Consider the following 13,899-nt stretch of genomic DNA (forward strand, 5'->3'; position numbering starts at 1 on the left):
AAAAATTGTCAAAGACTCCAGCCACCCTACTCATAGACTGTACTTTCTGCTACCACATGGTAAGCAGTACCGGAGCGCCATGTCTAGGTCCAAGAGGCTTCTAAACAGCTTCTACCCCCAAGCCATACGACTCCCGAACATCTAGTCAAATGGCTACCCAGAATATTTGCATTGCCCCCCCCCCCCCTCCACACCACTGCCACTCCCTGTTGTCATCTATGCATAGTGACTTTAATTAACTCTACCTACATATACGTACTACCTCAACTAACCGGTGCCCCTGCACATTGACTCTGTTATTTTTTACTGCTGCTCTTTAATTACTTGTTATTTTTATCTCTCATTCTTTTCCATATTTTTTTTAAAACTGCACTGATGGTTTGGGGCTCTTAAGTAAGCATTTCACTCTGAGGTCTACTACACCTGTTCTATTTGGCGCATGTGACTTATAACATTTTATTTTATTTTATTTTATTTAAAGTAATGATTGACTGTTGTTTCTCTTTGCTGATTTGAGTTGTTCTTGCCATAATATGGACTTGGTATTTTACCAAATAGCGCTATCTTCTGTATACCAACCCTACCTTGTCACAACACAACTGATTGGCTCAAACACATATATTATTATTATATATTAAGAAGGAAATAAATTCCACAAATGAACTTTTAACAAGGCACACATATTAATTGAAATGCATTACAGGTGACTACCTCATGAAGCTGGTTGGGAGAATGCCAAGAGTGTGCTAAACTGTCATCAAGGCAAAGGGTGGCTACTTTGAAGAATCTCAAATATAAAAAATATTTGGATTTGTTCAAAACTTTTTTGGTAACTACATGATTCTTTATGTGTTATTCCATAGTTTTGATGTCTTCACTATTATTCTAAGATGTAGAAAATAGTAAAAAAAATAAAGGAAAACCCTTGAATGAGTAGGTGTGTCCAAACTTTGACTGGTACTGTAAATCAAACTCGAAGTTGAAATGACGTCTGTGCCCATTGGGTTATTTTGGCCGATGTCCTATTTCGAAATGTTTTTTGTTGTTGTTGCATATCCCACCCTTCCTGAGACCCTCGGAGAGTGGGGTCATGGCCAGGGTCTGCCATTATCAACTTATTAAGTGCCTTGCTCAATGGCACATCGACAGATTTGTTCACATTGTCGGCTTGGGGATTCGAACTAGCGACCTTAAGTTACTGTGTGTGTGTGTGTGTGTGTGTGTGTGTGTGTGTGTGTGTGTGTGTGTGTGTGTGTGTGTGTGTGTGTGTGTGTGTGTGTGTGTGTGTGTGTGTGTGTGGAGTCCACAAGACAGTGGTAGATCCTGGGCGGAGTTGCTGTAAACCTCTACCCTACAGAGCTTCTCGTCGTCGCTCACTCGACGCGCTCCCGCATTTTACCTGTTAGCCAAGCCAAGCGACAGAGCAGATGTTATACAACTGTAACTGAACACAGTTAGTGAATATCTCAGTATTTAACGCTGACCTTTACGGAAGGAAGTTAACTGATCGATATCAACGAACATATTATCAAACTTTAGTTACAGCGGAACAAGGATATCTGACATTTGCCAGGATGCACTTTTCAAGCTGTCTGTGTACCCTCCTCGTCGCGCTTGTCTACCAAGGTACTTACTGTATGTAGCCTAACATGCATCATATTTTACATTGTTTAAAAGGAAACTGTTACATTTTATCAACATTTTTAATAAAAACTTCATGGGAACTACATGGGGATTATGAGAATGTAGACGGTACATCTAAAGTGAAAATGCTTGTTATTCGATTAGCAATATTGATTTCCACGGAGGTTTGTGAAGACAAATTTGGAGTTAGTTATAGTCATGGTTAGAGTTTTTTTAACCATTATTGCACATAGCATAACAAACTGTGTAACTACAAGTTGAATAGTGCATAAGTGTGTACAGCCTCTGGCCACACTTCGTGAGTGTAGAATAGGTTTCGCCAGGTGATAGTGATGTGCTCTCAATTTGGGAGATCTGTCCTCTCATTTATTACAATACTTACAACAGTAAACCGAGTTTCACAAAGCATCCGCTGTCTAATGCAACACTTGCTAAATTATTATGTACTGCTTAAATAATAGAAATATATGCCTTTCAAATTAGGAATGTGAGTGAATTACTATTTGAAATTTGGACCTGATTTGGTGCATAACCGAGTTGCAGTCAGATAACCTGCTATCTCATAGTAAGATGTTATTCCACACACCCTTTTCGACATTAACATGATGGATATGTGTTGTGTTCCTTCATGGAGCCCCATCCCTTGTATAGTATACAGTCTATTGACCCAACAGTAGCTGAAATTATTTGAAGCCCCTAAGAGTTAATCATGTCAGTGTTTTTGTCATGCTGAATGGGTTCAATTGAATGAATGTTGGAGATGGGTGGGGTGGTGTTATGGGGTGATTTCGTGATGAGTCAGTTCTAGGAACTGGGGGCAGGGATGATGGGGTATTATAGGAATGAGAGTGCTGTGTGTTGGGGGAGGGGGGTAACTACATCAGATGAGGAAAAATATTGAAATTTGGCTGTTTTACGTTCTGTACATTTCTTTAAAGAAATACTTTCCCCAAGCCAACAGGTACACACCATGTGTTTAAACATTCAGTCTCAACATTTAACCAAACTGCAGTGGAGCTCTGAATAGTCCACCGGGAGAGGGAAAGGAAACCTGGTCTCAGAGCATTTCGTAATATTTTGCATGTAAATCCAAGACACTCCATTTAGTATGATATGTTAAGTTTTGTATGGTATGTATTAATTTGTGTATGTCCATCACCCATTTCGTAAGCTAGGCTAGGGGTTAGGGTTAGGATTTTGATTAGGAGTTAGGTTAAAGGGTTAAGGTTAGGGGAAGGGTTAGCTAAAACGGTAAAGGTTAGGGGAACAGTTAGCTAAGATGCTAAGTAGTTGCAAAGTAGCTAAAAAGTAGTAAGTAGATGAAAAATAGCTAATTTGCTATAAGTCTAAAGTTGTCCGTGATGAGATTTGATCTCGCAACCTTTGGGTTGCTAGACGTTGGTGTTATACACCCAACCAACCACCCTCATTTTGTTTTAGTCTTAAGTAACTATGTGTCTTATGTAACCATACCTTACGTAACATATTGTACGTATGGAGTGTCTCGGAATAACGTACAGAATAATACGAAATGTTCTGAGACCAGGTTGGGAAGGGAGGTGGGTGGTCTGACCTAGGTCCTCCTCTGTCTGACACTGTTCCATGACATGCCTGTCATTGTAAATTACAGTGTGCCTCACTTGTCACTGTCACCCACTCTCAGGTTTTTTTATTTGAACTAGGTGGAAAAAAGAGCATCCCCTATGACAATAGCATGTCACGTGTTGACAGTTTTCTAGTTGGACTGTGTGTTGTAGCTCCGTTGCCAGTTGCCCCTGGTTTTAATTTGGTTTATAGCCCTCCACACCAACATTTGATCAGTAAACATGATGCTGGCAGACAGGCCGTCCTCCATAAATGGTGAAACCATGTGTCTGTTTGCTTGTTCTATGGAGAGTTGATGATAACTTTTCAATGTGCTGGTTACTCATTACACCTTCATATGCAGTCTCATTTTAAGAAGCACTAGGCAACCATCTAGTTATCTATCTTCATCAAATCACAGAATCCCGTTTAATCTATCACCATATGCCTCATTGTAAATGTTGAATTGTAGGTTTTAAACTAAGTGCTCTGTTTGTGAAGGTAGTATTCAGAATAGACACCATCAGTCAGTAATTAGATACACTGTTGATCTTTTATTCCAAAAATTATCCTCTGGCAGGCGGTTCAGGTCAATCATGACCAAAGACTCTTACCACCTGAACAGTTTCGTTCCCTGGGCTGTGGGCCTTCACCAACCGGCCATCTGGCCCATAGAAACTAAAGGACTGTGCACTCTATGCTGCACACAGCAAACAGCTACTGTATCTTTGAATACACAGAATAACTGCACTATTACTGCATTTAGATACAGTTGAAGTGCTACATTTACATACACCTTAGCCAAATACATTTAAACTCAGTTTTTCACAATTCCTGACATTTAATCCTAGTAAAAATTCCCTGTTTTAGGTCAGTTAAGATCACCACTTTATTTTAAGAACGTGAAATGTCAGAACAATAGTATAGAAAAATTGATCATCACATTCTCAGTGGGTTAGAAGTTTACATACACTCAATTAGTATTTAAATTGCCTTTAAATTGTTTAACTTGGGTAAAACGTTTTGGGTGGCCTTCCACAAGCTTCCCACAATAAGTTGGGTGAATTTTGGCCCATTCCTCCTGACAGAGCTGGTGTAACTGAATCAGGTTTGTAGGCCTCCTTGCTCGCACACGCTTTGTCAGTTCTGCCCACAATTTTCTATAGGATTGAAGTCAGGGCTTTGTGATGGCCACTCCAATACCTTGACTTTGTTGTCCTTAAGCCATTTTAACACAGCTTTGGAAGTATGCTTGGGGTCATTGTCCATTTGGAAGAACAATTTTAACTTCCTGACTGATGTCTTGATGTTGCTTCAACATATCCACAACATTTTTCTTTCTCATGATGCCGTCTATTCTGTGAAGTGCACCAGTCCCTCCTGCAGCAAAGCACCCCCACGACATGATGCTGCCACCCCCGTGCTTCACGGTTGGGATGGTTGGGATGGTGTTCTTCGGCTTGCAAGCTTCCCTCTTTTTCCTCCAAACATAACGATGGTCATTATGGCCAAACAGTTCACTTTTTGTTTCATCAGACCAGAGGACATTTCTCCAAAAAGTACAATCTTTGTCCCCATGTGCAGTTGCAAACCGTAGTCTTGCTTTTTTTATGGCGGTTTTGGAGCAATGGCTTCTTCCTTGCTGAGTGGCCTTTCAGGTTATGTCGATATAGGACTCATTATTACTGTGGATATTAGAGGTCGACCGATTATGATTTTTCACCGCCGATGCCGATACCGATACCGATTACTGGAGGACAAAAAAAAAGTCCATCAGTATAAATATTCCTGTTAAATTGCACAATGTTATGTCATAATTACATAAAATTCTGGCAAATTAGTTCGCAATGAGCCAGGCGGCCCAAACTGAACACAAGAGAAATGACACAATTTCACCTGGTTAATATTGCCTGCTAACCTGGATTTCTTTAAGCTAAATATGCAGGTTTAAAATTATATACTTCTGTGTATTGATTTTAAGAAAGGCATTGGTGTTTATGGTTAGGTACACGACAGTTCTTTTTTGCGAATACGCACTGCATCGATTATATGCAACGCAGGACACGCTAGATAAACTAGTAATATCAACCATGTGTAGTTATAACTAGTGATTATGATTGATTAATTTAATTTTACCTTTATTTAACCAGGCAAGTCAGTTAAGAACAAATTCTTATTTTCAATGACGGCCTGGGAACAGTGGGTTAACTGCCTGTTCAGGGGCAGAACGACAGATTTGTACCTTGTCAGCTCGGGGGTTTGAACTCGCAACCTTCCGGTTACTAGTCCAACGCTCTAACCACTAAGCTACCCTGCCGCCCCAAGATTAAGTTTAATGCTAGCTAGCAACTTACCCTGGCTTCTTACTGCATTCGCGTAACAGGCGGGCTCCTCGTGAGGCAGGTGGTTAGAGCGTTGGACTAGTTAACCGTAAGGTTGCAAGATTAAATCCCTGAGCTGACAAGGTAAAAATCTGTCGTTCTGCCCCTGAACGAGGCAGTTAACACACCGTTCGTTCCTAGGTCGTCATTGAAAATAAGAATGTGTTCTTAACTGACTTGCCTAGTTAAATAAAGATTAAATAAAGGTGTACATTTTTTTTAACCGATTTCCAATTGTTATGAAAACTTAAATCGGCCCTAATTAATCGGCCATTCCGATTAATCAGTCAACCTCTAGTGGATATAGATACTTTTGTACCTGTTTCCTCCAGCATCTTCACAACGTCCTTTAATTTTGTTCTGGGATTGATTTGCACTTTTCTCACCAAAGTACATTTATCTCTAGGAGACAGAACGCGTCTCCTTCCTGAGCGGTATGACGTCTGCGTGGTCCGATTGTGTTTTTACTTGCGTACTATTGTTTGTACAGATGACCGTGGTACCTTCATCCGTTTAGAAATTGCTCCCAAGGATGAGCCAGAATTGTGGAGGTCTACAATTTTTTAGTTGTTGAGGTCTTGGCTGATTTCTTTTGATTTTCCCATGGTGTAAAGCTCGCCGCTACTGGACTCTTGAGCAGTGGAAACACATTCTCTGGAGTGATGAATCACGCTTCACCATCTGGCAGTCCGACGGACAAATCTGTGTTTGGTGGATGCCAGGAGAACGCTACCTGCCCTAATGCATAGTACCAACTGTAAAATTTGGTTTAGGAGGAATAATGGCCTGGGGCTGTTTTTCATGGTTCAGGCTCCTTAATTCCAGTGAAGAGAAGTTTACAATTACATTCTAGATGATTCTGTGCTTCCAACTTTGTGGCAACAGTTTGGGGAAGGCCCTTTCCTGTTTCAGCTTGACAATGCCCTCGTGCACAAAGCAAAGTCCATACAGAAATGGTTTGTCGAGATCGGTGTGGAAGAACTTGACGGCCTGCACAGAGCGCTGACCTCAAACCCATCGAACACCTTAATGATGAATTGGAACGCCGACTGCAAGCCAGGCCTAATCACCAAACATCAGTGCCCAATCTCACTAATGCTCTTGTGGCTGAATGGAAGCAAGTCCCTGCAGCAATGTTCCAACATCTAGTGGAAAGTCTTCCCAGAAGAGTGGAGGCTGTTATAGCAGCAAAGGGGGGACCAACTCCATATTAATGCCCATGATTTTGGAATGAGAATTGTTTAAGTGCAGGTGTCCACATACTTTTGGTTATGTAGTTTATATTCATTCTGATACTATAAATATTATTTGTGTCATGGTTGACGTAAGGACCAAGGCGCAGCGTATGTTGAGTTCCACATATTTATTGAAAAGTGAAACTTAAAGAAAAAAAAAACAATAAATCAATAAACGAACAACTAAATGTGACTATGTGGTGCACAAGCACAAACACGAAACAATATCCCACAAACACAGGTGGGAAATATATCTACTTAAATATGATCCCCAATTAGAGACAACGATTACCAGATGCCTCTAATTGGGAATCATACAAAACACCAACATAGAAAATATAAAACAGAACACAACATAGAAATATTAAACTAGAATACCCCCTAGTCAAGCCCTGACCTACTACACCATAGCGAAACAAGGGCTCTCTGTGGTCAGGGCGTGACAGTACCCCCTCCCCCCCCAAACGTGCGGACTCCAGCCGCAAAACCTGAAACCAAATGGGGGGGTAAGGAGGGGTGACTTGTTTCGGTGGCGGCTCCGGTGCGGGTCGTAGCCCCCCCTCCAGATCCCGGATCCGACCATTGCGCCAGGCTGAACGCTGTGCCTGGACTGGGCATTGGCGCAGAAGAAGGCTCCGGCCATGGAGCTGGGCACCGGCGCAGAGGAAGGCTCCTGCCATGGAGCGGGACTGGACACCTTGCCTGGAAGCTCTGGACCGTTGACCCTTGCTGGAGGTTCCGGACCGTTGACTGTCGCTGGTTGTCGTAAGAACGGGACCAAGGATGTTGAGTTCCACATATTTATTGCAAAGTGAAACTTAAAGAAAAAAAAACAATAAACGAACAACTAAACGTGGTGCACATGCACATGGGAAAAATATCTACTTAAATATGATCCCCAAATAGAGACAATGATTACCAGCTGCCTCTAATTGGGAATCATACAAAACACCAACATAGAAAATATAAACTAGAACACAACATAGAAATATTAAACTAGAATACCCCCTAGTCACGCCCTAACCTACTACACCATAGCGAAACAAGGGCTCTCTATGGTCAGGGCATGACAATTTGTATATTTGTTTTCCCACTACTCATTCTCTTATAGTGTTATTCTCACTCTACCTAGTTGTATATAATGTAGATACACATTGTTTAAATTCCTCTGTCTGTATTCTGTCTCTAAGTGTTGTCAATTACTAGCAGCACCATATCACCAAGTCACATTCTGAGTATGTGTAAATGTACTTGGTGATTCTGATTCTGTTGTTTTAGAGAGAAGCAGACGCTCGAAAAAAAGCTACACCTGTTCAGGTTGTTAAAAGCAGTTCCTCCGGCTCAAACACTGAGAGCTGTGACCCCCCCCCCCCCCCATGGAATAGACACCATTCAGTGTCACACCTGGTATTACTCGTCAAGCAAGTGGGGCCCTTCATTTGCTAAAGGACTAATCCCGGACCCTGTTCTCGTGGGGACCACACGGTTTCATTGTCTGAGTGAAACCTCCTTGAAATGTATTCATCCACTTTCTCACACTCCGCAACCAGTTTTTGTCATGACATTATAGATACATGTTCAGATGACTGGTGCAGAGGAAGACTTGGACGATCTGTATTCTCAGTTTGCACTTGTGATTTTGTACCTGTTTATTTGTATGACTGTGCATTTCACGTCTTGTTTAGAGGTGGTTGTTCTATCTCCCATTGTTTCATTGATGGAAAGCACAATAACATGAATCTATTTATCCTTAATTGTTGATGTTTATGATCCAGATTCTATTTACAAAGCAAATTGTATGCGGGTGGTGCAAGACATTGATATCAGATAATACTAATGTAATATAATTATTAACTAGATGTCCTACAGTGATATGCTAATTACATGTTTTATGACAGTATTACAGGGCGGTGACAGGGGGAGCCCTTGTGCTATTAACCATGAGGAAAATATCACTCTTCTTAGCTCTGAACATAGAGGATGTCACTCATGATGACATCATCATTTTGTACATTACCCTTAAATTTACAGGCCTTCAATCTGCAGATCATGATATGATGTGAGAAATGTCATGATACTGAAAATAGGGATGTTTTTAGTTAGTTATTTGTGCCTTGCATTACCGCCAATTTGGTGTACAAGACTATAGACTTATTCCTATGAGTGTCTTTCACGCCTTTTCTGAATTCATTTCCTACCCCTCATTTAGATATGAATTATTGAAAAGGGCCTCAATCACACATCATACCCAATAAACATACCCCTTTTATCCAGCTTTACAAATTCTCACTGGTAGCTCTTAATTTCCTTCAAAGGCATTGTGGGACTGTCAATGTTGTGTTTGAACTGACATTTTATGTATGTCATAGGAAATTGCCATGAGCAATGTGTTAGAGTCTAAATTAGAGGTCGACCGATTATGATTTTTCAACGCCGATACCGATTATTGGAGGACCAAAAAAAACCGATACCGATTAATCGGCTGATTTATTTGTAATAATGACAATTATTAGCACCCCCACAACATGATGCTGCCACCCCCGTGCTTCACGGTTGGGATGGTTGGGATGGTGTTCTTCGGCTTGCAAGCTTCCCTCTTTTTCCTCCAAACATAACAATGGTCATTATGGCCAAACAGTTCACTTTTTGTTTCATCAGACCAGAGGACATTTCTCCAAAAAGTACAATCTTTGTCCCCATGTGCAGTTGCAAGCCGTAGTCTTGCTTTTTTATGGCGGTTTTGGAGCAATGGCTTCTTCTTTGCTGAGTGGCCTTTCAGGTTATGTCGATATAGGACTCAATTTTACTGTGGATATTAGAGGTCGACCGATTATGATTTTTCACCGCCGATACCGATACCAATTATTGGAGGACAAAAAAAGCCGATGCCGATTATTCGGCCGATTTTTTAAAATGTTTTTGTAATTTGTTTATTTATTTATTTATGTCACCTTTATTTAACCAGGTGGGCAAGTTGAGAACAAGTTCTCATTTACAATTGCGACCTGGCCAGGATAAAGCAAAGCAGTTCGACACATACAACGACACAGAGTTACACATGGAGTAAAACAAACATACAGTCAATAATAAAGTATAAACAAGTCTATATACGATGTGAGAAAATGAGGTGAGATAAGGGAGGTAAAGGCAAAAAAAGGCCATGGTGGCAAAGTAAATACAATATAGCAAGTAAAACACTGGAATGGTAGATTTGCAATGGAAGAATGTGCAAAGTAGAAATAAAAAAAGAATGGGGTGCAAAGGAGCAAAATAAATAAATCAATTAAATACAGTAGGGAAAGAGGTAGTTGTTTGGGCTAAAATATAGGTGGGCTATGTACAGGTGCCGTAATCTGTGAGCTACTCTGACAGTTGGTGCTTAAAGCTAGTGAGGGAGATAAGTGTTTCCAGTTTCAGTGGTTTTTGTAGTTCGTTCCAGTCATTGGCAGCAGAGAACTGGAAGGAGAGGGGGCCAAAGAAAGAATTGGTTTTGGGGATGACTAGAGAGATATACCTGCTGGAGCGTGTGCTACAGGTGGGAGATGCTATGGTGACCAGCAAGCTGAGATAAGGTGGGACTTTACCTAGCAGGGTCTTGTAGATGACATGGAGCCAGTGGGTTTGGCGATGAGTATGAAGCGAGGGCCAGCCAACGAGAGCATACAGGTCGCAATGGTGGGTAGTATATGGGGCTTTGGTGACAAATCGGATTGCACTGTGATAGACTGCATCCAATTTGTTGAGTAGGGTGTTGGAGGCTATTTTGTAAATGACATCGCCAAAGTGGAGGATTGGTAGGATGGTCAGTTTTACAAGGGTATGTTTGGCAACATGAGTGAAGGATGCTTTGTTACGAAAAAGGAAGCCAATTCTAGATTTAACTTTGGATTGGAGATATTTGATATGGGTCTGGAAGGAGAGTTTACAGTCTAACCAGACACCTAAGTATTTGTAATTGTCCACGTAAGTCAGAGCCGTCCAGAGTAGTGATGTTGGACAGGCGGGCAGGTGCGGGTAGCGATCGGTTGAAAAGCATGCATTTAGTTTTACTTTTATTTAAGAGCAATTGGAGGCCATGGAAGGAGAGTTGTATGGCATTGAAGCTTGCCTGGAGGGTTGTTAACACAGTGTCCAAAGAAGGGCCAGAAGTATACAGAATGGTGTCGTCTGCGTAGAGGTGGATCAGAGACTCACCAGCAGCAAGAGCGACCTCATTGATGTATACAGAGAAGAGAGTCGGTCCAAGAATTGAACCCTGTGGCACCCCCATAGAGACTGCCAGAGGTTCGGACAGAACAAAAATGGGTTCTTTAAAGGGTTCTCCTACGGGGACAGCCAAAGAACCCTTTTAGGTTCTAGATAGCACCTTTTTTTCCAAGAGTGTACCTGAGTGAGAATAGGATGTGATATGCACACGTCTAGCATAGTAGATTTATTCACTCTGGTTCAGTCTCTGATTTCTCCCCTGAAATGTTCAATTCTCAGTATTCACTTAGTTTAGGGAAAAGTATTGGCACTTTCTGTTAAGAGCTCAGGATTCACTGACGTGATGTAAAATGTTTCCGCCCTACAGAACTGTAGTCAGGCAACAATGAGGACATGTAAGCCAGCCCAGAAAACAGTGTTTTTCCGTAATGTAAAAGAGAGTATTTACAGACTGGACACACACAGCGATAAGATGTACAGCTTTGCTTAGAGAAAATGAAAGGGCTTGTGTGGCCAATGTAATCAGTCTCAAGCAATGACTCACCGGTGAAAAAGTATTTTGTCTGCCTGTGACAGTTTTACACACAAGGGTATCAGTAAAACAGCCAATGAGTCTCAATTACACTAGCTAGTGTGATTGGCTCGTCCCAATTTTAGAGAGGAGTGGGAGATACGTTCTGTTTCAACAGTCACGATTGAGATTTCCCCTTAATCCCCCCCCCCCCTTATCCAGAAAACTCACAACTCGGTTTGTATTGTCACTGGTTAGACAGGTTATAATGGCCTGGGTGGGTTTTCATTAGACAGCTTAAGATATAGGACATGTTTTACATATAGATTACATTTCCAGTCACACATTCCTGTGTGAAAGCCAAAATGTTACAATTTTGTAGAAAGGCACAGAACACCCTGGTATTTCTTTGAATGAAGATGCCAGCCTTCGAGTCTCTATCTATTTCACTCCCCATTTTCTCACAGCAATCTTTCTTCATCATAGCACTTCTGCTATTCACACACAAAAAATGCCTTATTTGTTATATGAAGGGAGTGACTACATTTTCGAGAAAGCCTTAACAACAGGAGTGAAATGACTATAACAGCATTCTCTCACTAGTCCCGTATGCCGAAATGCACCCATTGAAATGCATGAGAATATCTTTGGTTTTGGTGAAAGCCTACAGCACACTGAAATCAGCTCTGCCCCTGTTTTGGGACAAAAATGTGAGGTTGTTTCTCGCTTTTGTTATTCACACTATCCCTCCTGCTTTCTCTAGTTTCCTGCGGACTCCCCCCGACGGTATTGTGAAGCAAGTTTCTTTTGAAACAAATGCATGGTATGATGGTGACTTCTCCTGCCGACTCCTCTCTTTGTCATGAAGATGGAACAGCACACACCCCTCTGGGAGGGCATTGAGGATCTTCCCCCTGTTCGCCCACCTCTCATATGCGCAAGGCAAGCCAAGCCTACTGGGGGAAAGTAGCTCTGGTCCATATGAAAAGCTAATGAGGTGGCTCATCCGAATGACACAATAATCTTAGTTGAAATATTACATTGGAAAGCCGAAAGCTTTTTACTAGGTGTGATTTAATTAGAATCGTTCATTAGCTATACCATTAGTTGGATTGGTAGTCACACATGGTTCCCCAAGGACCCACTCTTTTTGGCAGTTCTCAGAACTAATAGAAGATCATTTCTCTTCTTCTTCTTTTCCTCACATTGCCTGATGTTTTCTGAAAAGAGACAAAGCAAAAACAGTGTGTCCCATTATTGAGAGCCTATTAAGAGCCAGGGGAGCCCCAAGCACTAGGAACTTAACCTGACCCACTAAAGGTCAATGGGTAAACGGCCAAGATTTACACTCCCCATAAAGTGATTATATTGCCACATATTTACATGGGGTCAGGGCTGAAACGGATGGTACTATCTCTCTGCAGTCCAGAGTGGTCTATTGTGATGACAATGGCATTGTGCTAAAGATAAAGCAGAAATTCGAAGCGGTGGGCAATAAAATGTCATGCCATTTTCCCTTTCCCATTCACTTTTAAATCGCTTTCTGTTTGGTCAGTAACGTCAGTAGTGACTGGTCTCTATTCATTCCAATGTTATTTTGCCATTTTCAGCCATGAAAAGACAGTGTCATATTTAGTGTTGCTCCATGAAGAATCCTGCCCCAGGGATCCAAACAGAAGTGTTTTATGTCTGCATTTGACCTCAGTAGTCCCCCATTCTAGCACTGCTGATGTCCCTCATCTATCTGTCTGAGATGGTGGCACACTGTGGAACCTGGAGCTATCTATGATTACATGCTGCTTCAGATGAACTTGCAGGAGTTGTCATTCAATCCCAGAGTCCCTAACTTTCAACAAGGGACAGACATGCAGTCACTGCATATCTCTGCTTTCTGGAGAATAAACGCCTGCCATTTTTGCATGCCAGGGTATGTAAACTGGTAAAAATACAGCACATTCACATGTCAAGAGTGCAGAGTGTACTCTTCCTTAGTTGCTTTGAAGCATTCTTTTAGGTCTTAAACATCTTACTCGGGAAGTTTCAAATGCATGCTTCCTCTCATGCGTTGGATTCCTGGCTATAAATCCCAGGTGGTAAAGGGCTTTGTAAAAGAGTGGTTTTTATGCTGAAACTTATCTGGCTGTGGAGCTCTCGCTGCCTGGAATTCAAAGCCTTGTATTAGCCTTGGATGTATGGAGTTCCTTCACCTGATGCATACATGAAAAAGCCAGAACCAAGGCTTTTGTGATCATTTGTAACAATACATTTTAGTGAATATTTTATAGATTCTAAACAGAAAGCTGAATTCTTCCTTTTACCAAATGATAAAAAGTACTTT

General features: G+C 41.5%; 1 protein-coding gene across 1 annotated transcript in view; it reads left to right on the forward strand.

Annotated features, from left to right (window-relative positions):
• Positions 1–1,355: 1,355 nt before the first annotated feature.
• Positions 1,356–13,899, forward strand: part of LOC135552981 (CD166 antigen homolog A-like) — a 71,163-nt gene continuing 58,619 nt past the window's right edge. The window contains exon 1 of the mRNA XM_064984982.1: positions 1,356–1,626. Within this exon, the coding sequence (XP_064841054.1) occupies positions 1,575–1,626 (52 nt within the window). The 5' untranslated portion in view covers positions 1,356–1,574. The remainder of the gene's footprint in view (positions 1,627–13,899) is intronic.

The sequence above is a fragment of the Oncorhynchus masou genome, chromosome 13, assembly GCF_036934945.1.
Source record: "Oncorhynchus masou masou isolate Uvic2021 chromosome 13, UVic_Omas_1.1, whole genome shotgun sequence".
NCBI lineage: Eukaryota > Metazoa > Chordata > Actinopteri > Salmoniformes > Salmonidae > Oncorhynchus > Oncorhynchus masou.